Below are 25,922 nucleotides of genomic sequence, written 5' to 3'. Positions count from 1 at the left end.
CACTGATCTGATTCATTTTATTCACTCCTCATGCATAACGTCTTGACTGGATCTAGAGCACGGAACAAATGAAGCAGGGAGAGGTACTATTGGATTGTTAGGAAAATCAGTGTCAGTCAATATCAGAGGCTGTGATGTGTTCTCTTTGTCTAAATCAGGGGTCCATCTTGATGATAAATCCTTATATTTACAGATAAGGCATCATGTTTTTGAACAATCTTCTGTCAAAATATTCCTGCAGTAATATGAACTTAAATTCACACGTTTTATCATTAAAATCAAAATGTTATTTTTCTTACTCCTTCCTACCTGTCTGCAGTTTTTGTCTAATGACTTTAGATGTATTTGACTAAAAACCTCATTGATCCAAATTTCAACATGAAAATATGTAAGTTAATAATTCTAATAATTAAAAATGAAGCTGCCAGTGTGAGACCCAGTCTGTTTGGTCCATCAGTGTTAGCATAATTAGCTAAAAGCCTCTAGTTTGGGCTGATCAGCTGACAAGGTTCAGGTCAGGTCTGTGATTTTTTTAGACTGCACTTGTGAATTGAGAGGTTGAAATCATAGAGCTACTTTCATGCTCAGTCATGAATTAGTTTTGTTACTGAATAACTTGGTTTATAATCAGCTTGTTCTAGTTAGCTTCGTCTCATCTTACTTCTTTGTTTATTAGACTTAAAACGTTGACCGTTTGTCACATTGAACTGAATTCTTGCTGAAATCATTTTAAATGAGGGTAAATAGAAAATGATTTTGTTTGCCTTGTTGCAGATGTAGAAGACCATTCCCTGTCAGAGTCAGCAAGTCGGTGAGCACAGCTCTGATGCTGCGTTTTACAGTTTCATGTAAATGACTTCCCAGCTTTAAGCATCCATGTTTGTTTATCAGGGTTTCTAAAAGCGCTGACGATGAATGGCCTTCATCAGATGAGGATGAATCACTTTTAGATGAAAAGGTTGGAGCTCCTCGCGTCCTTTTGGCTCATATTTTATCATCAGGTCAACTCTAATCTTCATTTTGTTCCCTCTGTTTTTAGAAACCATCAAAAGAATTCCTAAACAGAATGTTTGCTTCTAAAAAAGAAGGTAAAGGATTTCGACCAGTCTCCTGCATGAATGCTGCTGTAGTTTGTAGTGTTTGGTAGTTATCCCTTATCCCTCCCTGCTCTGTAGCTTCTGCACTACTGGACACTTCGCCGAGCTGCTCCGAGTCAGAGCCAGAAACCGCAAATAGAGGCGAGAGAACCCCGTCCATCCCAAAGGCTTCCACTTCTAGCAATACTCCCTCAGTAGACACCCCATCAGGTCCCCTCCTTCCCAAAGCATCCCAGATGTCCTCCACACCTCTGTCCAAAGACAGAAAGGTAACTTTTTTGTTTTGCTTGCTGCTTTTCTTTGACAAATTTCCTTCCTTTTCCTTTTGTTTTATTAAAAACAAGGAGACAGCTCAGCGGAGGAGGAAGGAAAACACTCAGAGGAACATTCAAAAAGTGATCAAAGCAATGACTCTCATGAGGAAAGCTCAGCAGAAGAGGAGGAGGAGGAAGAGGAGGAGGATGACGATGAAGAGGAAGAGGAGGATGATGGAGATGAAGAGAATGAAGAAGAATCAGTGGAGGAGGGTGATGTTAGCAGTACAGCTGATGTCCTAGTTGTCTCTGAAGACCTCAGGAGACCTTCTTTAACTGATGGTGTGAAGATCAACAGCACTCTTGTTTCTGATGTTCCTCCCAGAGCTGAAGGTGAGACGGGTGAGGACACTACCAAAGCAGAGGCAGAAGATGTTAACCTACCCCACCCTTCTGTAAAAACCACCTATGCAATGCCGGTGACATTAGATGTTCCTGAAGACTGTGTTGTGTCCGCCATCAGAGTGGAGGCTAAATTTTCTGATGAAGAAGAAAGCCTCGCTAGGGACTCTCTGAGGCCATCAGGTCAAAACAGGATGTCAAATGTAGTTTCACTGGGAGTGGGCACACCATCACCTGGTGAGGTGAAAGAGACCAACAGAGAAACGGGAAAAGATCAGGAAAAGTCCTGGAGCCATGATGAAAGCGGTGATGAGGATAATAAAAACACAGAAGGTCACAGCGCTTTGATCACTAATTCCAAACATGTGCTAGCCAGAGTTGGTACAGTTCATGCAGATGTTCTGACTGATGGGGATGATTTTGAAGGATCAGATAAAAAGGTTTGGAAAGGTGAGAAACGTAGATCCTCTTGGGGCTCGTCCCTGGAAGGCAGTGACACGGACCTGCCCAGAGAAGGTGAGACCCTTCAGCTGGAAACTGGCATTAAAGGAGCAGCTTCACGTGTTTCTAAAACCACTTCACTTCCAAATGAAGAGCATCCTCATTTGTTTACAAGCTGGCATGAGCACAAAACCACACCCACTGCTGATGAGTCCAAGTGGGATTCTTCTGAAAACGATGATGATGTTGGGTCTAGAGTTAACTGTGAAGTAAAGACTATCCCAGAAAACCCAACCAAAGAGGAGCATGAATGCTCCTGGGAAGAAGATCAGGGAAGCATTGAGAAAGAGTCACACAACCCCTCCCCTGTGGTGTCTGCATTACTGGAGGACGATGATGGTGCAGGATCTGTGGCTCAGTTGTCACAAATAGATGACAAACCAGAGTCTGAGATTGAGAAAGAGGATAGTGATTGGGATGTTGAAGATGAAAGTGATGAGTCAGAAAATCAGAAAAGAAAAGAGACATCAGTTTTTTCTAAAGTCACATCGTCATCACCTTTGGTTGTAGACAAGAAGGGAACAGGAAATGGAAACGCTGATGAGAGTGATGACGGTGAAGCCGTTCCACGCTCCATTATTGATGACGACTATGAAAACATGGCTGATGGCAGACACGAGTCGAGTGACGACTCTGACAGCAAGCATCAGAAACATACCGAGGCCACGGTTGGGAAGCTTGATGATGGGGCTTTCTTAACCTCATATGTTCCTCTGGAAAAGCAGAGTCCACTTGTTACAGAAACAAGAGACAACCTCAATGAAGAACACAGTAGGAGAAGTACCTTGTCTAGTCCTCCTACCAAAAACGACGACATGTTCTCAGATGAAGCATTGCCTCAGACTGACATTGATCACGTTGATGTCAACTCACCTGATGAAGACGAAAACACAGGCGTGGGACAGCATGGGCCCGGTGTTGAGGTAAAACAGAGACCTTCATGTGCAGTTTGTAGTCATCAGATTCCTCCTGTTTTGGTTGGCTTGTTCCTTGGTTCCTTGGCTTATGGATCCAAAAGCTCAGTGAAAAGGTGTTTAGGTTAGTTGTGAATAAGCAGTTTTATTTTACAGAAAGAAGAATCCACAGATAACGAGGATTACAGCGATGAAGAACAGGATCAGGTTAAGGAGGACGAGGAAGAGGAAGATGTATCAGATGTGAATAATCAGTCTGAAGGAGGTGAAGAGTCCACTTCACCTGCTCCTGAAGGAGAAGACTCTCAGGAAAAGAAAAGAGGTATGGATTAGTTTGTTCTTTATGGATGCTATCTTCTCACTTCTCAAGATAAAGTCCATCCATTCTAAAACGTAAACTTTGCCGTCTTGTATGTTTGGGACCAGAGTTTGCTCACTAGTGTTGTAAGGTTCTACGTTCCACCTACTCATCCACATAATAGTGGTGTTATTAAGCATCACGTGACTCCTTACAGCTAACATTAAACAAGCTGTAATATTTCACCCATTAGTATTTAAGTCAGAACTATAAATCAAAACACAAGAACAGCTGAGTGTGTTTTCATCTTAATCCTGAAAATGTTTTCATGGGGGGGGCTGTGGCTTATGACATTTACTGGAATCAGCCACTAGAGGGCACTTTGTTTAGCTCGTGTTTAGATTTTTTATTTACTCACTTTTTTAAAGAAACTTTCAAAATATACACATAAATACAAACGTCTCTGGCCCGCTCCAAAACTGTAATTGTTATGTGAATCTGACTACCTGTTCGGCCTCGGCTGAAGAGCTCAAATCTCCCTGAGGAATGAATGCGGCTTTGCCCCCTCCTAATCTATTCCTGACATAGAACTGTAGGTCTGGGTGTAAGGTCACAAAGCCATGCAGGACTCACTGCTCACTCGGTACGTTCCTTCACCACTCTGGAAGCGAGGGAGGAAGCGCGCACTGAATGCTGCGGACTCTCTCGGTTGAACCGGGGCTTCCCTCCGTCCCTCCTCCTGTGGATTTAAGTTTGTGATTGTCCGTTATATGTGCTTATCGAGGTTTTCCTGAACCTTCATTGCTGCTCCCTCAGGAGCAAGGCGGAGGGACATCCCCCTCCCCCCAGTTGGTTTCTCTCCTCTATCTTGTTTTACTCCTGTATAAGTGGGAGCACCATAAAGGTGTCCTGCCCACAGTTCAGCCTGATTCTGTTTTGTTGTATGTCAAATCTTGGGTGGGTTGCTCTGATTCATCTGAGTCATTTTAGTTGTACCTGGATGCTGGATCAGTGACAATAAACATAGTCTAATAAATAAACGTTCTGTGGACAAAAAGACTAGAAAATTTGTCGTCGTCTTCCTCCGCTTATCCGGGTCCAGGTCGCGGGGGCAGCATCCCAACTAGGGAGCTCCAGACCGTCCTCTCCCCGGCCACCTCCACCAGCTCCTCCGGCACCCGATCCACATTACACCGGACCCTTCATGTTCCTCCTGCGGGTCCACAGTTGGATGAGCCCATGTATCCGGTTCAGGCTGGGTCCGGCCGGGCCCCGTGGGTGAAATCCCGGCCACCAGGCGCTCGCTCACGGGCCCCAACCCCAGGGACCCTGGTAACCCTCCGGGCTGGGTACTCCGACTCTTTGAATTTACATCCATGAAAGATCCTCTGAACCGTTCTTTGTCTCACCCTTCACCTAAGACCAATTTGTCATGGGAGACCCTACCAGGGGCACAAAGTGCCCCAGACAACATAGCTCCTAGGATCATTAGGGCACTCAAACTCCTCCACCATGATAAGGTGACGATTCAAGGAGGAGAAGACTAGAAAATTCTGTCAGATAAACTTTTTCTGCTCGTTTAACTAATCAGTTTCTATATTTGAGCAGACTTCCTGTCTGAGCTGGGTTTGGAGGAAGGAGAAGATCAGGATTCATTCGACTCCGAGGTACAGAAAAGTAATGTTTGAAAAAACACTCCTGATTCTTTTTCACTCTCATCACTCTTGATTCTGTCCCTTTTCAAGTCAAACTCAGAAAATGAAAATGTACCACATAAAGACAACCAGCATGAGGAGCTGTCTCCTACTGAAGCAACACTCGGCGAACGTAAGTTCGTTTTATTACGCCGTTTGTGTTTTGAATGAATTAGTGTTGTTTTTAGATGAAGTCATCTCAGCCACCATCCCATGCAGTGGAAACAGTGTGCTAAGATTGAAAATGTATGTGTTAAATGTTACAACAATTATGCTTTCATCCATTGATGTCGTCTGTGGGGAAATGGTCTCATTTTGTCTTCTATTAAAAAATAAATGCAGACATACTTGTTGTCCTTTAAAACATGTTTTTACAGTTTGTTGCTTTTCCTTTTTAGACATGTTTTACATTCCTTCTTTTTTAAGAGGGGGTGAAGGCAGTAGGATGGCAGAGATAGAGCCCTACAAGTGTGTAGGCTGGCCGCAGAGCAGCCAGAGAGAGGGTATGACCTGTCCTGACTCATGCTAACCAGAGACCTCACCATCACTTCATTATCACATAATTATGAGACTGCATGCAGCATCACCGCTTCATCCTGCCTGAGGCTCATCAACACCATTTTAACAGATTGGAATTAGAACTAAACCTGCTTTTGTGTCGCCCAAACCTTGGCTGATCCTCAGGCTGTGTCCTGTTCACATTTTATGTTCGTGTATCTGATTGGCTGATGGGATGTTGCTTGGTGAGCAGTTGGGGTTGCTGCTCTCCCTCAGCACCGACTGGAAAGTGGGGTTGGGGTGTCCCCACCCCTGGTAGGGTGACCAGATCCAAACTCACCAGATGTGGGACAGAGACTACTTTATTTGGGACAACATGAAAGTCCAATGCAATGAAATAAACTGGAAACATGAGTAGGACAAAAAACTACTCTGCCTTTCAGCTCTAACATCACTGTTAAACATACATACAATTGTTAATGTTAGTAGTAGTATATATTCCTGTACTCATCTGAAGTGGCAATTATCTAGTTCCTAAATATGGTGAACCAGTGTTTTTTTCCCCCTTGTACGACTTACAAGATTGATTCCTTCTAGACCACTGCAAATGTATGAATGAAACGACTGTCCTACACCTTTAATTTAAAAAACGCTGGTGCAATCTACCGTCATCTCCCGCCTCGATTACTGAAATGCCCTTCTAACTGGTCTTCCAGGCTGTACTGTGAGACCTCTTCAAATGGTCCAGAACACAGCGGCGCGTCTGGTCTTCAATCAGCCAAAATGAGCACACGTCACCCCTCTGTTCATTGAGCTCCATTGGCTACCGCTAGCAGCACGCATCAAATTCAGATTGCTAACACTAGCATACAAAGTCCGAGATGGTACGGCTCCCATCTACCTGAATCCTCTTGCAAAGGCTTACGTCTTGGCCCGGCCACTCCGGTCATCACAGGATCGTCGGCTAGCAGTGCCTACACCACGCTCAGGACAATCCAGACTCTTCTCATGCATCGTTCCACAAATGTGGAATGACCTTCCAAGCACTACCAGAACAGGGGCTTCTTTTTCAATTTTCAAGAAACTCCTGAAGACCCTGCTCTTCAGAGAGCATCTTCTTAACTAGCACCCTCCCTGCACCCGTCCCCCCTCTCTACCGTCCACTCCTTGTTCCCTCCTCTCCATGACTGATGTCAAGTTGTTGTTATTGTTGTTGTTAGCCTCAAGGGCAACATGCCGAATATCACTTGTAAGTTGCTTTGGACAAAAGCGTCTGCTAAATACATAAACATGAACAAAATGGTATTTATTCAAAAAAGACAACAAATCTCATACTGAATTTTTAGGGAAGAGAAAAAAACATCACTGACTGAATCTCTGGGGGAAAAAATCACATCTAATCTTAAAATTCTGACTTTTTTTCTGAAAATTCTGGTTATAAGTAATCAAGGCTTCAGTTCCTGTCAGCATTTCTGTAATGTGCTTTTTGTGTTAACCAGTGTTAATGTCCCGCCTCCTAGTTTGATTGACAGCCACGGCTTCCTCCGCAACGTTTATGCAAGATTTAAATTCGAAATGGGAGACTGTCAAAAAATGCGAAACAGAGTCTCAATTTGTAGGATGAGTGAAAAGTAATGAAAATGCGGGAGTCCCCCACAAAGCAGGGCATCTGGTCACCCCACCCTCCGGCGTCCATCGACACGGATGGAGGGGTGCCTGGGAGGGGGGAGTTCAACCCCTAGCTACCGCCTAGTGCTGCCCATGGTACAGTACATTAACCTCAAGCTCATGTGCATGGGAATGTTTTTCCAGTGTTTAGCCTAAAAGGGGCATTTTATTTTTACACAGATAGTCCCTCAATTAAACGTGTCTCACCTCTTCTAGCTGCAAACATCAGTAAGGATCCAGATGATAAAGGCGATGCTCCACAGAAGGAGGTGGGTTCATCCTCTAACGCTGCACATTTGAAACACTGAGATGTGTTAAAGTCAATGTTTTCTTTCTAGAAGACAAAATGGGAAACACTCAGTGTGCTGAACAAACCCAAAGAGAATTTTGATTCAAAAAAAGGTAAAATTCAATGCAAACAAAACACGTGATATGAAGAAGTGTTTGTGTTTAATGAGCTCTGTTTCAATGGAACAGACTTCATGGAGGAGCTGGGTCTGGGGGATGTTGATGATCTTGAAGGTGAGATGATATTTTTGCTCCCAATTGTTTATCTTGAATGTTTACTCTAATGTCACAATTTATTCTCGTAATGATTACATTTCCCACAAGATTCAGACAGAAATTAAACTTCAGGACAAAAATCTTGGTTCAGTGTGGCTGAATGGAGGTTTTTGATGGTAGTCACCAGCGGCTACAGTAAAGTTCACTTTTGATTCTGCTCTAACCATCGACATACATATATGGACAATGGGTTTCCATAGACTCCAATAATAAGTTTTTGTACTAAAATGGGAGGTGGCCACCAACGCCATTTTGACCGTGTCACAGGTTCCGTCAAGCCCAGACAATTCCATAAAAGGGAAGAGAGGAGGAGCTGAGGGTGGGGCTGTAAGGCTGGGATCAACTGACGACACCCGGTTGAACTAGCTACAAGCTAACCTGAAGCTAACCCAAAGCTAATGCGGAGGTGGTAGCTAAGCTAATGGAGGTAGCAACCTAGCTACAACCGGAGTTAACTGTGCACAACACCAGAGCTTCTGAGTCAGAGATACGCCGGGCTGACTGCTGGGTAAAACCGGGTGGAACACAGAGGTCTCCGAGAGCTCCACAAGCCGGCAGCTGCACAGCAGACAGAGATGCGCTGAGCTGCGGGGAGGGGAGAATGGGTGGAAAACATCGGTCTCCCGAGATCTTCACAAGCCGATAGTGGGAACCCAGCTCCACCAACATGTTATATTTCAACCCATTTTCTAAAGTGCAGCACTATGTTAAATGCACTGGGTTTTACCCTATTACATTTAAATTTCATGGTTAAACAGTACATGTTAAAATCTAAGCTCAGCTCGGCAGTGACCTAAAATACATAAAAATAATTTTACTTACCGAAAAAAATGGCGTGGAGACTCCTTGGACGCTCTATTAGTGAAACTAATGCCACAGCAAGTCATTTTGTCCAACAATTGCACAAATAATATCCAAAAAAGAAAACACAAACACAGAGACTCAAAATCCCGGAGCAGTTTCCAATCCAGACCGAGGCTCTACTGAGGCCTTTCCACGGAGCTAGCTCTGCGGTCACGTGGGTCGGATGCTCATTAATTATACAGAATTTTAGGCTTTAAATACACTTAAACAGAAGAGTGAGAAAAAAATTCACCCCCCTCAGAGTTGTCATGAGTGTAAACTAGATCATTTAAACAAAAACATGTTTTGGTACTAGGCTGTAAACATGTTTATTTCTGCTGTGAAATTGGTATTTTTAACATGGGAGTCAATGAGGATTTGCTCACTTCTGACACCAGCCCCCAGCGGATGAGGGTGGAACTGCAATGTTTGGTACTTCCGGGTTGAGACCAATTTTAGAGCCGCATTGTGGGGGCTTGGCTCTAACACTCCTGACTGTGGCAGCTCTGCTGCCTTTAATGTTGTTTTTAAAACAGCTGTTTATAAAACACAGTTTCAATGATGGGTCATCAGTAATTATTACTAGGCTGCATTAAAATATAATGTTTGTTAGTTTTTTAGTTTGAGGTATTCCACCTTAACTGCTGGTTCTCTAGTTTTCCCCTCTGGAGTTAAGTTTTATAAACAAGAGTTGAGCTGTTTGGAGCCAAGGACCCATCATAGACACACACACACACACACACACACACACACACACACACACACACACACACACACACACACACACACACACACACACACACACACGTCTGAGGTTGCAACAGGAAACTGAAGGTTTCTCAGAAAAAAGCATAAAGATAAAGTTAATTTAACGCACCTTTTTCTAAAATCTGAATTTCATCAGATTTTTAAACTACAGTAATTGTGTTAAAAGCTCCTCTGTGGCAAGGCTCCAGGTGTGGATGAGATCCACTCAGAGTTCCTTAAGACTCTGGATGTTGTGGGGCTGTGTTGGCTGACACGGCTCTGCAATATCGCGTGGACATCAGGGGCAGTCCCACTGGACTGGCAGACTGGGGTGGTGGTCCCCCTATTTAAAAAGGGGGACCGCAGGGTGTGTTCCAACTACAGGGGGATCACACTCCTGAGCCTCCCTGGTAAAGACTATTCCGGGGTTCTGGAGAGGAGGGTCCAGCGGATTGTCGAACCTCAAATTCAGGAGGAACAATGTGGTTTCCATTATGGCCGTGGAACACTGGACCAGCTTTATACCCTTTGGGGGATCCTGGAGGGTGTGTGGGAGTTCGTCCAACCAATCTACACGTGTTTTATGGATTTGGAGAAGGTGTTTGTTCGTGTGCCTCGGGGGGAGTATGGGGTACCAGGCCCTCTGATACGGGCTGTTAGGTCCCTGTATGACCGGTGTCAGAGCTTGGTCTGCCGGCAGTAAGTCTGGCTCATTTCTGGTGAGAGTTGGACTCCGCCAAGGCTGTTCTTTGTCACCGATTCTGTTCATAACCTTTATGGACAGGATTTCTAGGCACAGCCAAGTTGTTGAGGGGATCCGTTTTGGTGGCCTAAAGATCAGGTGTGTGTGATTTGCTGATGATGTGGTCCTGCTGGCTTCATCAGAATGTGATCTTTGGCTCTCATTGGAGCAGTTTGCAGCTGAGTGTGAAGCAGCTGGGATGAGAATCAGCTCCTCTAAATCCGAGACCAAGGTCTTGAGTCGGAAAAGGGTAGAATGCCTTCTCCGGGTCAGGGATGAGGTCCTGCCCCAAGTGGAGGAGTTTAAGTATCTCAGGTCTTGTTCATGGGCGAGGGAAAGCTAGAGCGCTATTTTGGCAGGGGGATAGGTGCTGTGTCTTCAGTGATGCGGGCACTGTTCCGGTCTGTCGTAGTGGAGAGAGAGCTGAGTCGGAAGGCAAAGCCCTCGATTTAATGGTTGATCTACTTTCCTACCCTCACCTATGGTCACGAGCTTTGGGTAGTGACCGAAAGAATGAGATTGCGGGTACAAGCTGCCAAAATTAGTTTTCTCTGCTAGGTGGCCCTTAGAGATAGGGTGAGAAACTCAGTCATCCGGGAGGGGCTCAGAGTAAATCCGATGCTCTTCCACATCGAGAGGAGCCAGTTCAGGTGGCTTGGACATCTGGTTAGGATGCCTCCTGGACACCTCCCTGGTGAAGGTTTCCGGGCACGTCCAACCGGGAGAACAACTTAAGGAAGACCCAGGACACGCTGGAGAGACTTATGTCTCTCACCTGGCCAGGGAACTCCTTGGGATTCCCCCGGAGGAGCTGGCCCAAGCGGCTGGGGAGAGGGAAGTCTGGCCCTCGCTGCTTAAGCTACTGCCCCCGCGACCCAACCCTGGATAAGCGGCCGAAGATGGATGGATGATGGATGGTGTTAAAACTTGTTGCATTTGGTAGTGAGGTGGTTCAAGACGTTCTCTACATGCACCAGTGATGTTTCTGCCCTGACTGTTTCTTGTATGATTTGTTTTTTAAGCTCAAAAAGCAGATCAGTACAAATGACCCTTAAATAGGTAGAACTGTTATTGTTGTTTTAGTGGTCCATTAGATGGAGAAACCATCTTCATCACACCTGTGTCTTCTTTATTAGCTTTGATGGTTGTCTTGACGTCAACTCACCTTTCGCCTTTTTTTAATTGATCTACAATTTCATGCTCAGATGCATCAGACTGGGATTCGGCCAGTACCACCAGTAAGAGAACACTGCCTGGACGCAGAACAGTCTCCCCTGGGCTGGAAGAGCTTCGCCATGACTCTAAATTATGTAATAAGGACCAAGAAGGAGATGCTGTTCCTGCATCAACACCTCCAAGGAGCCTCGGTTCTGACAACACACCCTCTAAACCCGCTCCTCAGCCCCAACCTCAAGCCAGGACGATGCTGCTTCAGAAAGCAGAGAGTGAAGAAAGTAAAGTGTAGCAAGATGCTTCGTGATCTTTGTGTTTTCACCGAATCCTAACTGAAACAACTCATTTTGTTTTTCAGAATCAGATTGGGACGCAGATGAAGTCACATCACCAGATGACAATCAGCTGAAACCTTTGGCTGAGCCTCCTGCTGCTGCTGAACCAGGTAAGGTTGTTGCTTTTTAAATGTAATCCAGCCTTGATGTGTTCTGGTCAGTGACGCTGTGTCCTCCCAGGCTCCCATGAGCTCTCTCTGAGGGCAGAAGACAGTGATGGGAGCTCAGAGTTTGATGAGCAGCAACAGATGGTGGGTAACGTTGGTAAAATAGCACCAATCACCTAAACTCACATTGTTGGAAAATATCAGAAAGTCATCATTGAGACATGCTTCATCCAGTCCCTCTTTGGTTCTGAAAGTTCTGCACAGTCATCAGATTTGTTTTTCTGGCCAAGAGCTTTTTATTTAAAGTAATAATCAGTAGTTGATGGTTTTCTAGAGTATTCCTGATTACCGTAAATCCTCTAATACAGGCCCGGGCCTGTATTTGACTCAAGCTCATCAATCTCCAGGCCTTTATTGGAAGGAGGGCCAGAATTAGAGGCAGGCCTCTATTTCTATTTGAGCAAAATGAACTAATGGTTCGCTGAAGTTTTTGACAATTAAAATTGCGCCCACATTTTCAGAGTTAACACATTTCTTTTAACAACGGTAGTTTCTGCTTCAGCCCTCTCCCCCCTCCCCCTGCGCAGCGGCCGCAAACTCACTGATGCGCCTGCAGCCTCTCAGAGTTCCTGCTGCTCTAAACATTAAAATAATTATTTCATTTTCTGTTCCTCACTTCTGATTACCTTCAATGGTGTCTGTTTGTTGCAACCACCAGGTACAAAAACTAACTTATTTTTATTTGACTATTTTTCTGTCCTGTCTGTTTATTATCTTCCTGCATCTCCTCTCAATCCTAAAGAGAAACTGTTACCTGGGTTCATATATATTCACCTCATGAGTTACCTTTGAACTGCAGTTCTAAAAGATCTACCGACCGCAAAAACAGCGGAGTGCTCGCTGCTTGCCGGCCGCATCAGTGATCAGTGCGTCACCGGATGACAAGTTGATGCGCCCCGCTCCACAGCAGAGAAACACATCAGGCGCAAATAAAAGACAGAAAGCATTAAAGGAAATGAACCGACATGAACGATCGCGTGTCAGTACCGACGCTCTGGCACAGCGCGTTGCCCCCCCGAGAACAGGAGCTTGTCACCTGCTGACAGCAGGCTGCTGTCTTTTCCGTGGACTGCATCTTGCCGGTCATTATCACGTGACAGCGACTAGTCGATGACAGGCATAACAGGTCACTATAGTGAAGTCGACTAGTTCATACAACCCCTAATGCTCCCCAGTGTTCTGCAGCGCATGTTCTCTTTGAACTTGATATCAAATTTTCGCCTCCTCTTCGTCTCCGCACGGTTAAAGTTACCCTCGCGGTCTATCACTGGCAAATCAAAAGTGAGACGATGACACAACCGCCCCCTGTATTTGCTTGTTACCACATTCCACCCGGCCACAATAAGAGACCGGCCATTATTCACCTCCGCCGACTCCGACACCGGCCAAAATATGAGACCCGGCCGTTAACTGAATACAGGCCTGTATTCGAGGATTTACGGTATGTTGTCTGCACGTTTAAATGTAAGAAAATAATTACTTTTGGATCTAAAAGCATAACTTAAGAATTCTCAGCTCGTGTTCATTCATATTTGAGTGATTCGTATTTGTTTGAATATGATGTGAAACTTTATTTTTGCATCTTTGTCCTTTTTGTCCACCCATGCCATCAAAGGAGAAAGATGATGCAGTAGATAGATGTGAGCTAGATTCAGATTCCTGTGGTGTGGATGATGGAGAACAGGACGGTGAGTTCAGTCCCGAAGGCCCCGCTGCTGGAGACGCACCATGGGAGAAACGTTACGAGAAACTCTGGGTGGAGGTGGAGAAAAAGGAAGTAAAATCCACCTTTAAAAGTGTTGCCAGTGAATTAAAGGAGAAGTTTGGAGAACTTTTTAAATCAACACCTCCTACTGAAAACAGAGAGGAAGCTGCAGCTGCGTTGACCTCTGCAGACGAAGACTCAAGTGATGAAGAAGGAGGTGATGTTTTTGTTCGACCCGTAGCTCGAGCGAGAAGCACGGTTCTGGTCACCATTCCTGAGCAGAGAGAGTCTGGGCAGGAGGACTCTGCTGCTGAGTCACTGGATGAGGAGCGGATGCAGAAGTCTGAGGACAGCAGGGTTCCTCACAAGCTGGATCTGCCTAATCCTGATGTTCTGGAGTCTGTGTCATCACAGATCGACTCAACACAGAAAGAGAATACAGAGAGGATGAACATCAAGGATCTTGTTGTCACATCCATACGTTCTGTTGTTCAAGAAGATCCTAAAACAGAAGTAGGTCCACCCCTGAAAGACCTGCCCGCTGATCTCAGTGAAGCTGACTGGACCAAAACTAGGCCAGAAGATGAGTCTCAGCTGTTCATAAAAAGCAGACGCGCCTCTGAAGAGGACAGGAAAAGATTTAAACTCGAGGTAGGGAAGGTAACGTTCTTCGGTTTGGAGACAAGAAAGACCCAGCTCATGAAAGAGGTCCCCTCTTCTAGTCTTCATCTTTCTCCATTCCTCATTTTATTTACCGTCTTTCCTCGTGTTTTTGATGGATTTTATAGCCTTGGCTTCGGTATTGCTTGATGTGAAGCACAGGTCTTGTTTTAAAGGCTGACCATAATCAGATCTAGTGAGGATGTCACTTCCTCCTTACATGTCAAAGGTAGATCGTAAAAACTTATAATACAATCACAACATGCGTTACAACTACAGTTTACACTCTTACCTTCCTGCAGAGCGGGCTTCTGGTTGGAACGCTTAGCTTCTGAACTGTAATAATAATAATAATGCATTGAACTTATATAGCCCTCTTCAAGACCCCCAAAGACGCTTTCACACACTCTCACATTCACACACTGCTAGTGATGGTAAGCTGCTTGTAGCCACAGCCGCCCTGGGGAGGTCTGACAGAGGCGAGGCTGCCATTTGGCGCCGTCGGCCCCTCTGACCACCACTAACACAGGCAAGTTGGCTGAAGTGTCTTGCCCAAGGACACAGCAGGAGGATACCCCTGGCGGGAGCTGGAATCAAACCCATGACCCTCCGATCATGAGGCAACCTGCTCTACCACCTGAGCTCTTTCATGATGCATGGATTTTGCATGTATTATTTAACATTTTAACTGAAATCTGAGTGAAAACAGCCTTCTTTGATGTTTTCTCATTGTGTCTGTCTCTGGTGTGTTTGTGTGTTGGTTTGCTCTATTTTATCCAATTCTTTACTGGCTTTGTTTGCCTTTAAAACTGGTGCTGCAGTGGAGACGGACTCTGGGTCGGCCTTTTGACTTTTCAAGTTCAAATCAAAGAACGACGACACATTTCTTTCTATCTTGTTGTTCTTTATGTTTTGTAAAGAAAAGGATGACTAATGTTTGTAGAAGTCACATGACTAACGAAGAGGAGAATAAAGGAGTGCTGTTGATTGATCTCTATTATAACTGATGAATCAGGCGCGATTCGTGGAATCCCTCATGCTTAAGAGTCCCACATCTGATGCTGTACGGTGGGCCTTACGGAGTAGCGAGGTGTTCGGTCTCCAGCAGGAGTAGTGAGACTGAATTATTTATGTCATCGTGTACAAACACAGCTCTGAAAAGCACCTCAAAAGGCTGGCCCCGGTACACGTCTCTGCCTGTTGACTCTGTCCGGTCCAGGGAGTAAAAATGACATCAACTCTTGTGTTTCAGGTTGGCAAAGAAACACTAAACACGGCTATGAAGAATCAGAAATCAAGTGCTTCCCTGGATGGTGGCGGAACAACAGTGGAAGAAGTTGATGCTGAGAAACCTGATCCTGGATCAGGTTTTGTTTTGAGTCGCTCTGGAGGAATCCACAGGTATGTCTTCAGTTCTGTGCTCAGATAAAACCGTTTGTAATCCACTCAGGGTGAAGTGTATAGTATGGGTTTTGTAATTACGTTTTGTCCTTCCATCAGAGAAAAGCCAGTTAAAACGTCTAGTTGATTAAGTCTTCTAAAATGCCCCTTAAGGCCCCAGATTGACTCTGAGTTGTTGCTCTCTTCAGAACCAACAGAGATCCAGCACTGTCGCACCTCCCAGTCCAGCTGAGCTGCAGTAGCAGGAAGCAAGAGAAGCAGGGTGTATCAGAGCCCTTACAGCTGGAGGTGGTCCGAGGGGCCCGGCTCGGCAGAGCCCCTCAGACCAGCACACATGCTAACGGAGATCCTCTCTCTGTGTTTGATGATAGCTCTTTAAGTGATGTGTCGGACGATGACCAAAGGTATAAATGCAGTACGCTGCTTTTGTTTCAACTCTTTCACTTTCTGCCACTAACCTGTCTGATTACTGTAATTAACCTGAAGGTTGGGTCATGTAAAAACACCCAGCGTCAGAGCGGAGAAGCTTAACTCTAATTCACGCTGTCACCCAAACCTTGGTCTTTTCTAACAAGTGACCCTGTAGACGGTGGAGATGATAAAGAGCATGAAAACTGAAGTCCTAAAGATGTTCTTACATTGGTGATTAGGCAAGGCAGCTTTATTTATAGAGCACATTTCAAACACAGAGGCAATTCAGTGTGCTTTACAATTATCAGGACTTAATATGAAAACAACATAAAAACACAAATTAAAACACACACAGATAGAATTACGGTTTAGAGCTAAAGGAGAAGACCAAGTTACAGTGCAGATTACAGTGGAGACGATGCATGATAACCAGTAGGAGCACTTTGAAATTCTATTCTGTGGTTTACTGGTAACCAGTGTGGGGATCTGAGAACAGGAGTGATGTGCTCCGTTCCCTTAGTTCTTGTTAAGACTCTAGCAGCAGCATTCTGAACAAGCTGCAGTTGCTTCACAGCTTTTTTGGGAATACCAGTTGGGAGACCATTGCAGTAGTCCAACCGACTAGAAATAAAAGCATGAATGGGTTTCTCCAAGTCTGGCCTGGACATGAGACCTCTGACTCTGATGAAGGTGTTAAAACGCTGATTTAGTTATAGCCTTAATATGTCCAGAGAAGCTCAGGTCGGAGTCAATGATAACACAAAGATTTCTAACCTGAGTCTTTATTCCCCTGGAGTCCAGCTGAGCAATAACAACCATTAAATCCCTCTTGTTGCCAAAGACAATAACTAATGTGTAACCAACACCTGGAGTTCAGTCACAACTATAATGGTGTTGGATGGGACCGGTGCTCAGTTTTCCATCAGCTGTCCCTCCTAAGCAGTTTTCATAGAGCACATGTTCTAAAAGCTGTGTGTGTGTGTGTGTGTGTGTGTGTGTGTGCGTGTGCGTGTGCGTGTGCGTGCGTGCGTGTGTGTGTTCTCAGGTTAACACATGCTGGACAACAGAAGATCAAGGTAAAGCCAACATTTAGTCATTAACTGGATAGTAGCTGGATTGGTCTGAAACGGCTCGCGTGTCATTTCCTCATTCAGAACCCCGAGGACGTAGACGTGGCGGAGGAGTTTGATGAACTGACTCAGTCTTCTGACACTGCTACCGACGACCTAGACTCACTCATGTCTGGCTACCGTCACGCTTCTCTACTCGTCCAAAAGCTGGACTCAGTCAATTTTGGTATTAAGTCTGTAAAAATACTCAATTACTGAAATTCTACGTGCATAATGACATTTAGAAGACTGGCCCTGCTTTGTTTGACTCCACAGACTCAACGAGCATTACAAAGCTGCAGAACATTTTCCATGAGTATGAGCGCTCCAATCAAAAGCTTAGGAGTCGCCATAGGTACCTGTCTGACAAGGTGGGCCAGCTGGAAATGGAGAGGGCGGAGCTGAAGAACTCACTGGAGGAAGTTAAAGATTTGAAGTCTTTACTGGAACAAAGTCAGCTGGAGTTACAGACGGAAATCACAAACCTCAAGTAAGAACTTCTTCAAACGCATTCGATCTCTGAGTATTTGTTCAGTCACATGACCTGACCTCTCTGTTTCCAGGTTTCAGCTGAAACAGGAACAGGAGAATCGTCACAATGCCAACATGATGTACAACACTACCAGAGACAAGCTGAGGAGGACGGAGGAGCAGCAGCAGCTGGAGATTCAGGACAGGCAGAAAGTGGAGCTTGCTCTCAGAAATCAGGAGCTGGAGATGAGGACATTAATTAGCAACATGAAGCAGGCACGTTTTTAACCTTCATTAGTGCACTCGTTTTGTTGTATTTCACAGCATCGTCATTGTTTGATATTCTATGTTTTGATTACGTGTTTTACATCTAGCTCGAGGAGGTCCACAGTGAGACCCAGAGACTGCTAGCTCAGGAGCGGAGTGCACGGACCCTGCAGGAAAGTCTGCTGAGCAGTCATGTCCGAAAACAGCAAGAGATGCAGACAGAGAACAAAAGGAGCCTGAGCAGGAGCAACGAGGTAACGGAGAGGAACGTCAGCTCCCATCTGCTGCTGGTTTCACATTTTAGTGAAACTATAAAAGAGAGATAGAATACCCTACCTTATGTAACTTAGGAATGTGGCTTTGACCCTCGACCCCTTGACCTCCGTGCCCTGTGACCCATGATTTATCAATTTTTAATGGACATCATCCGGAAATGTGCATGGGAACGGATTTAATGACTCCTGACCTCGGACCCTTTGATCCATACTTCCTTCCTGTTGCAAAATGGAATGTATTGAATCTGAACAACATTTATCAAATGTGATTGGTAGCTGTCACCCTTAATTCAACCTGATGCCATCAGCCATTTTGAGCCCCTCAAATCCCCTCAACCTACAGTTTTCTTCACGTACACACCAGATTAAAACCTAAAACCAGTCTGCAGGCCATTTCTTCTCGATTAAAGTTTAAAGACAGGTAAGATGTAGGAAAAAAATTCTGGGTAAATAAGCATAACTTTTAGCTGCACCAGGCCCGTCAAACACAAACCAGTACCTTTGCATCAGCATGACATTTGAACCTTTCATGCTCAGAGTCTCAAAAACAGTACAAAGAGTTTAAAAACAATTCACACAGCAGACGTAATAGTGTTGTAAATATCAGCCTTGCCACATAATTCTGAGGGGAGAAAAATGCCTATTTATCAAAAAGTCTGAATCAACAAAATCCATCCAGGAGCCCAAGGGATGGTCAGCTCCTGTGACCCTCTTTGACCTGTGTGGTGCTGGAATAATATAATGTCCATGCATGGCATTATATTTGGTATTCTCCTTAGCTAAGAGCATTATCTGATACTCCACGCTCCAGGGGTCCAGTATACTGTCTACTCCTCCTGATTTTCCCAGACAGACACTAAAGTTATGTTCTTTTTGAAAACCTCTAAGTCTAATCAGTTTAGTTCATCTCCTTTATTTTTAATCAATAAAATCAGGTAAATCAGCACAAAAGATATAAATTTCTGTAAAAGTAAATCAGCTAACATGGTACAATGTATCTTCCTGAGATAGTAAAAGAACTATCCACAATCAGAAATAGGATAGATATACTTTATCCTCACCATGTCAGCAGAGATGCTGTAGGGACAACCCACACACACACATACACACACACATGCGCACACCTCTGGTTCTCAATCAGTAAATAAAATAAGTTACTCTGACAACCACCTAGGTTCTCAAAACCAAAATCTCACCTTAAAGAATTAGCAGAATTATGTTTTTCTTTCCAGCTCTTTAAAGTCTAATCATCGTCCTAAAAAAGAATGAAAATGTTTTTAGTTTGGAGTTAAATAAAGAGAATTTTCATTTTATTTAAAGCATTTGAAAGTGCCTATTTAGAAACAAGGGTGTTTTTCTGCAGCTGCTCAGTAGAAAAGGAGTTTTTCACTAACAAAGATAAACAGGTTTTGATCCTACCAGCTTATGACAAACAGGTTAGGGTCCAAGACAGTGACCTCTGATCTCTGATCCCTCCTTCAGTCTTCTGAAACGCCTCAGATTTAACCTATAAAGTAAAGTCAGAATAAGGTTTGTTCTTTTAAAGAAATGTAACTAACCTAACCCAAATCTATCCAACTTTGGGAAATGGGGAAAACCCTTTCCCTGAACTTAAGTTACTGTGGAAAGAAAAGTAATTAGTTAAGAGTTGACACTTGTGATGATAATAGAGGGTCAATTGCTTAAGTCATCTTTTAACACAAAGCCAATTTCTTTGGTTAAGTTTGGTAAAACATAGAGCTTTATTTTAACAGTCCTAATGTCAACTATTCTGCCTCCTGTTTGCATCACATTTATTCTGCATCTGACCATAATATTCCAAAGACCAATCCATTGTGTGAGTAATTAGCAAAAATAACCTCTTGTGTTAACTTTCCTCTGATAGTGTAGTTTCTTGGAGCAATGGCTGAAGACCAAGCTCGTTCTTTTTTTTTTAACCTTGCAAACATGCAAATGTGTTGTGTGTATCTGTCGGGGGAGACCGGCAGCAAGTCTGTTCATTAGCATTTGTCTTCCACTGCATGAAGACAAATCTCAACCCTCTTCTTCTCCACTCGCTACAGATATGATGCTCTGTCAGTGACCATCCTGACTGTCCTAGCCCAGGCTGACTAGAGGTCTGGGGTAACAAGAAGGATGCATGCTCGGGTGTTAAAAGGCTAACTTAAATGTATTTACACAAAGGGAAATTCATGAACAGAGGCTAATTAACATACATTTGTATTCATTGGCAGCAACAAAAACAGTCAAACACAATAACCTTTATTCAGCCACTTTTAATGCTAATCACACAGAATTAAAACTAATCGGGGAACCCCCTGTACACACACACAACACAAACTGGCTAAAAAAAAACTTGCAGAGGAGGACAGAGATTACATCGCCAGGCTATTGTTCTATGATAAGGGCTGAGTGGCTTTTATGCAGTGAGTCCTCATTCAGCTGCTGGTTGTCATTGCCACCAGGTGGGAGCTTCAGTGTGGAGACAGACAGGTGTGGGAGGAGCCAGGTTCTGCAAAACAGCTCCTCTAACACAGGAGGGGTAAAAACCGAGGAGTGAGAAGTGACATAAAAATGTGAACCACTGGAGGAAGTGAAAACATTAACGAGGTACAACGAAGGTACTATGGGACATCACACCCTCGTGTGGCCTTGCTGAAGACACATTTAATCACACTTGTAAAGGTAAATGAGTGTGACGCTGAGTAGTGGCCCCACCCTCCACCTACATACCCCCAGTGTCACCAGCATTTCTCAGTTCGATAGCCACTCTTCAACGAGCTAGGCTGCGAAGGGGGCAGCCCTGTGTTGTACCTTGTTCCTCTCCTTCAGGGAACAGTGGTTATATGCATAACCTGACGTTACCTTTCAGGTGATTCACTCGGTACAGCGAACGTACTATGGGACATATAAAAACGCCCCATGAGCAGCGATCAAACCTGGGCCGACAGCGCCATCTAAGATGGCAACTCAGACCCAGCAGAAGGAATTTCACGAGCAACCGAAGGGGCCATGAAATCCAGACGGTATAGTCTCACAAAAGCGTGGGGTGAAGCCCAGCTAGCAGCCGAGCAAATGTCACCAACTGAAACGCCCTTAAAACAGCACCCTTGAAGTAGCCACACCTTTAGTAGAGTGCACTCTGACCCCTTGGAGCAGCTGAGAATCATTTACACTGTATCACAGGGAAACGGCCTCCACAGTCCAGTGATAAAAGTCTTTGCCTCAACAAAGCTTTACTCTTGGATAGTTTGGCAAAACACACAAACAGCTGGTCTGACTTGTCCACATAATCCTGTAGAGCACGAACCGGGCACAGACAATGCAACTTCCTCTGCTCTTGGGAGGCAAAAGGAGGATGATTGAAAAACCGAAAGCCCTATGGTCATAGAACTTTAGGTCAGTGGGATGGCCTTGGGCATATATGCAGCATTTGGACACAGAGTAACCCTAGACTTGTGTGTTGAGAATAGCAGACAGGAAGAGTGAACCAAAAGAGCATGAAGATCGCCCACACGCTTAGCCGATGCCAGGGCTAAGAGCAAGGGTGTCTTGACAGGAACTTCATGTTGATCGACTGAAATGGAGGACCACATAGGGCCTCTAGAACCAAAATGAGGTCCCTAAAAGGGACAGAAAGTCTAACAAGAGGCCTCAGCTTGCGAATTCCCTTCAAGAATCAGAAAGTCCACAGAGAAACCTTGTTTAAAGACTCATGGCAAGCAGAAACAGCTGCTAGGTAAACCCTCAATGTGGAGAAGGACCAACCTTGTCCAGTAGTTCCTGTAGAAAAGACAAAATGTCCACAGTGGAGTACTGCGAAGAAACCACGGACCTGCTCAAACTCAAAAACTTTCCACCTTTAGGCATAAAGACCCTTACTGGTGCGAGTTCTGAAAGTATCCACCACAGACAGGGGAAGACCTGCAGGCCTGCATAAATTAGTCTCCCCACTGAATCAGCTAATGTCAAAAACTCACTACCACCTTTCCTGGACTTTGCGGCTGAGCTCGCGTTGTCCTAGGGGAAGCCACTGTCTACCCGCACCGCGGTGTCGGGCTACGGGCAGTTCATGGATCTCGACGGTGCGGCTTCAGCTTTGTCACTGATTCCTGGACAGTCGAATCCATGTGTCCCTCAACTTTAACAAGATTCCCACTCCCGGCACGGTCACACAGCCCCCCAGCATGATGGAACCACCACCAAGTTTTACTGTAGGTATTGGATGTTTTTGCTTGGAATACTGTGTTCTTTTTCGTCTTTGCATAACGCCCCTTGTTATGCCCAAATAACCAAATTTCTGTTTCATCAGTCCACAGCACCTTATCCCAAAAGGAAGCTGGCTTGTCCAGATGTGTTAGCATACCTCAAGCAGCTCTGTTTGTGCTGTGGGTGGAGAAAAGGCTTCCTCTGCATCACTCTGGCATACAGCATCTCCTTGTGTAAAGTGCACTGATTAGTTGGATGATGCAAAGTGAACCAAAAAAAACAATTTTAAGTTCCTGTAGAGCTTTCCTGTGAAAGCATCATAATTATATGTGTGTTACCAAGGTAGTGCCTTTCAGAGCATTTTGTGTTCTAGACCGTAATTTGTTATGAGTGATTATTTATCATTCGTTTGAGTTTATGTTAATTACGTATGGTGAAATGTGTTATAAGTTTGTACATGATGTAAACATTTACGCTCATATTGGCTTGCCTAACTTTAGTGCCTAGTTTTTGTTAGTCGTCTGATGGTCAGGGTTGAGATGCAGCGCCGGTGAGTATGATAGTTGGTTATATTGCTAATGATTTTTTGTTGATACCTCTGCCCGTGTGTATGTGCGTTTTATTGCAGGTTTACAACCTAATCACTAGTCGCTTCCAGTATTCGGTATTAAAGCTAATTTAAGACGTGAATCGAAGACGCAACTGTTGTGCTAAAAAAGGGGGTAGTGAGACCTCAGGCTGCTATGACAGCGCGTATGTTGTGTCTTGTCCTGCTGTTGTATGTTGTATAAAGGAGTGATCAAGATTGAGTTGTGCCCGTTATACGCTCCCTGACACCCCTTTCAGTTGGGGACATTTTCTCACTATAGCAGGTAGCTGGGAAGATGACTGAACGGTTCCAGTAATTAGTTCTAAAAGTTTTTGAATCAGTAAAATAACAGTGCCCTCGTGTATGCACCATCCTAATTTTGTCTAAACAATTATTGCACACTTTCTGTAAAACCTATAAACTTTGTTTCACATCTCAAATATTGCTGTATGATATTTTTAACTTTATATTTTTATCATAACAACCAACGATTTATACAGGAAAATCATGATGATTAACAAGGATGCCCAAACTTTGTCATCCCACTGTCACTTGAGAGTACACATAAATACACCCAAATACAGGAGGCAAAATGACTTCATCCAGTTCTGAGTTATCTTAATAACAAAAAATCACCACATAAGGGGAAAAAAGGCTTAACAGGACATTACTTGAAACAAGACTACAAATGGCGATCCACATACTCAAAGCAGCACTACAAAACAACGCCACACCGTGCACTGGGAACAGCTGCTTAAATACAAGTGTGGCAGTTAGGATATTGCAGTCAGCTGTGGCACTCCCCGATGCTCCACAGAGGGGTAGGAATCGCAGGAAGAGCCACAGAGAAGAAACACACATTAAAAAACTATCATGAGGTGTAGACCACAACACCCACTGTATATCTTGCAAAAGATCAGTGGGTCAGGAGTCATTAAATTTGTTCCCATGCACATATTTAGATGATGATTTAGATGATGTTTATTAAAAATCAATAATTCATGGGTCACAGGTCATGGAGATCAAGGGTACCAGCATGGTCAAAGCCATAGATCATACTCACATTTCTAAGTTACATAAGGTGGGGTCTTCTGTCTGTTCTAAACATCAGAATCATTGAAGGTCAAAAGCAAGTATTCCTATAATGTCATCCTTTTAGTGAAAGCAACACCTCCCGCTTCTCCTACAGTTTGAAAGTGGAATTACAACTGTTGTAAACATCCCTGCTGCAGCCTGTTTTGGCTTGCGACATGGACGTAATTTGGACTTTAGAAGTGGGGGGGGCACAACCGGCATTGGGGGGGGGGGGGGGGGTCTTTACGGTATGTTCTTATGGCAAACAGGCTTCAACACAAAAGGTTATTTTCTGCTTGGCTCTAGTGCTCAACCGGTGTCTATTTAATATAGCGTAATATTGTTTTTGGACGGTAAAAAGTTCAGGGGACAAAAATTTACTGGACAAAGTGGGGGGTGGGGCATGTCCCCCTCCAAAACTATGCCCATGGCTAGTGCTAACAATGAGCTATCACTAGCATGAGCCAACAAATAAGTTTTCACAAAGTTAAGTGCTAAAAAAAACACAAAAAGTTGGACAAAAGTTATTGTTACAGACAAGTTCAGTAGCAACAATGCCAGGTCACCATCAGTTCACGATGTACTTTTCAGTGCAACTGGAAACTATCAGCCAGTTAAAGCTACTGATGTTTCATTTAGATTTAAAAAAATCTGAAATCTCATGAATTCTCTTCCATCCATCCAACCTACAGGCTTTGTCTCAACTGACTGAAGCCAGTGAAAGAGAGCGAGAACTTCTCCAACAAACTGCAGCTCTGCAGGAGCAGCTGAGCACGCTGAGGGCAGACCTGGAACGGTCTCAGGCAAACAGCAGCCTGAAAGAGAGCCACCTCTCAGAGGAGAACGAGGTTCTTAAGGAACAGCTGGAAGATGTTCGCAGAGATCTTAAAATTAGCAATGAAACGGTGACCCAAACTGTCTTCAGCTGCAATAACCAGCTGTCCGCCATGAAATCTGAGTTGGCTCTAACAACAAGCCGCCTGGAAAACGAACGTCAGACACGTGAAGCTCTGCAATCAGAGCTGGAGTCAACTCGCAGCCGCCTGGCTGGTGCTGTGAAGGAGGCTGAGCTGCGCCTGGCGGCTCATTCAGACTCAGAGAAAGCTCTGCTCAGGGAGAAGGAGGAACACCAAAGGCTCAAGGACAGACTCTCAGGTTAGACATTTGGAAACAGATGTCCAAGCAGCTGTTTGTTTTCAAATGTTTCCTTGTCTCTGTATTTTGAGCTGACTGGGAGCTTGTTTGTCTTTCTGAAGGGGAGGTAGCCAATCAGCGTGAAGCAGCCAGCAGCCTGTCGCAGAAGTTGGCCAAGGCCGAGGCTCGCTCCAACAGCATGGAGAACGAGGTCCACCGGGTCACGCTGCAGCTGACAGAGAAGGCCCTGCTGCTGGAGGTCCTCCAGAGGGAAAAGGACCAGGCTGCTACACGAGTAAAGGAGCTGGAATCTGCTCTCCAGGCTGAGAGAGAACTGGTCAGTCGGGCAGGAGCGCGCCATGAGGCGACACAGGAACGGCTGGCCCAGGCCCAGAGTGAGGCTATGTTGCTTCGGCAACAATTAGAAGAGGCACAAAACAAAGGTGTTGCAAAGGAGCGCGCTGTGACTGATGCTCAAGAACGCTTCAGTGACATTCTGTCCCAGCTACGCTCTGACAGCGAAGAGAGGGTCCAGCTGGTGGAGGACAGAAACAAGGAACTCGCCAGTAAGGCTGTTGACCTTCGGGATCAGATCTACAAGTTAGAGGAAGAGAAGAATGACAGAGAGGTACGATCAAAACGGATCAGTACCAGATTTAAACTGTCTAGTTAAGGATGTGTTGTTATTACTGACCAGCCCCTTCTGTCTCTGGTCTCTGT

The 25,922-nt window shown here is 44.7% G+C and overlaps 1 protein-coding gene across 3 annotated transcripts in view; it reads left to right on the top strand.

Moving 5' to 3' along the window:
• The window catches only part of ankrd26 (ankyrin repeat domain containing 26), a 41,972-nt gene that overhangs the window by 2,897 nt on the left and 13,153 nt on the right, over positions 1-25,922 (top strand). For 2 of the 3 annotated variants that reach the window (XM_054732850.2, XM_054732851.2), the window contains exons 8-32: positions 57-83; positions 775-811; positions 892-958; positions 1,040-1,088; positions 1,176-1,366; positions 3,325-3,490; positions 5,075-5,133; positions 5,212-5,293; positions 5,559-5,663; positions 7,507-7,595; positions 7,665-7,728; positions 7,804-7,848; positions 11,428-11,676; positions 11,754-11,840; positions 11,911-11,981; positions 13,513-14,253; positions 15,515-15,663; positions 15,852-16,067; positions 17,120-17,150; positions 17,229-17,370; positions 17,460-17,673; positions 17,747-17,930; positions 18,029-18,175; positions 24,761-25,223; positions 25,325-25,830. In XM_054732850.2, coding sequence (XP_054588825.1) covers positions 57-83; positions 775-811; positions 892-958; positions 1,040-1,088; positions 1,176-1,366; positions 3,325-3,490; positions 5,075-5,133; positions 5,212-5,293; positions 5,559-5,663; positions 7,507-7,595; positions 7,665-7,728; positions 7,804-7,848; positions 11,428-11,676; positions 11,754-11,840; positions 11,911-11,981; positions 13,513-14,253; positions 15,515-15,663; positions 15,852-16,067; positions 17,120-17,150; positions 17,229-17,370; positions 17,460-17,673; positions 17,747-17,930; positions 18,029-18,175; positions 24,761-25,223; positions 25,325-25,830 — 4,181 coding nt within the window. The remainder of the gene's footprint in view (positions 1-56; positions 84-774; positions 812-891; positions 959-1,039; positions 1,089-1,175; positions 1,367-3,324; positions 3,491-5,074; positions 5,134-5,211; positions 5,294-5,558; positions 5,664-7,506; positions 7,596-7,664; positions 7,729-7,803; positions 7,849-11,427; positions 11,677-11,753; positions 11,841-11,910; positions 11,982-13,512; positions 14,254-15,514; positions 15,664-15,851; positions 16,068-17,119; positions 17,151-17,228; positions 17,371-17,459; positions 17,674-17,746; positions 17,931-18,028; positions 18,176-24,760; positions 25,224-25,324; positions 25,831-25,922) is intronic. The other variant, XM_054732852.2, reaches the window with a different exon arrangement.

This window comes from Nothobranchius furzeri, chromosome 4, assembly GCF_043380555.1.
Source record: "Nothobranchius furzeri strain GRZ-AD chromosome 4, NfurGRZ-RIMD1, whole genome shotgun sequence".
Lineage (NCBI taxonomy): Eukaryota > Metazoa > Chordata > Actinopteri > Cyprinodontiformes > Nothobranchiidae > Nothobranchius > Nothobranchius furzeri.
Note: the sequence above shows the minus strand (reverse complement) of the source record. Positions and strands in the feature narration are given on the sequence as shown.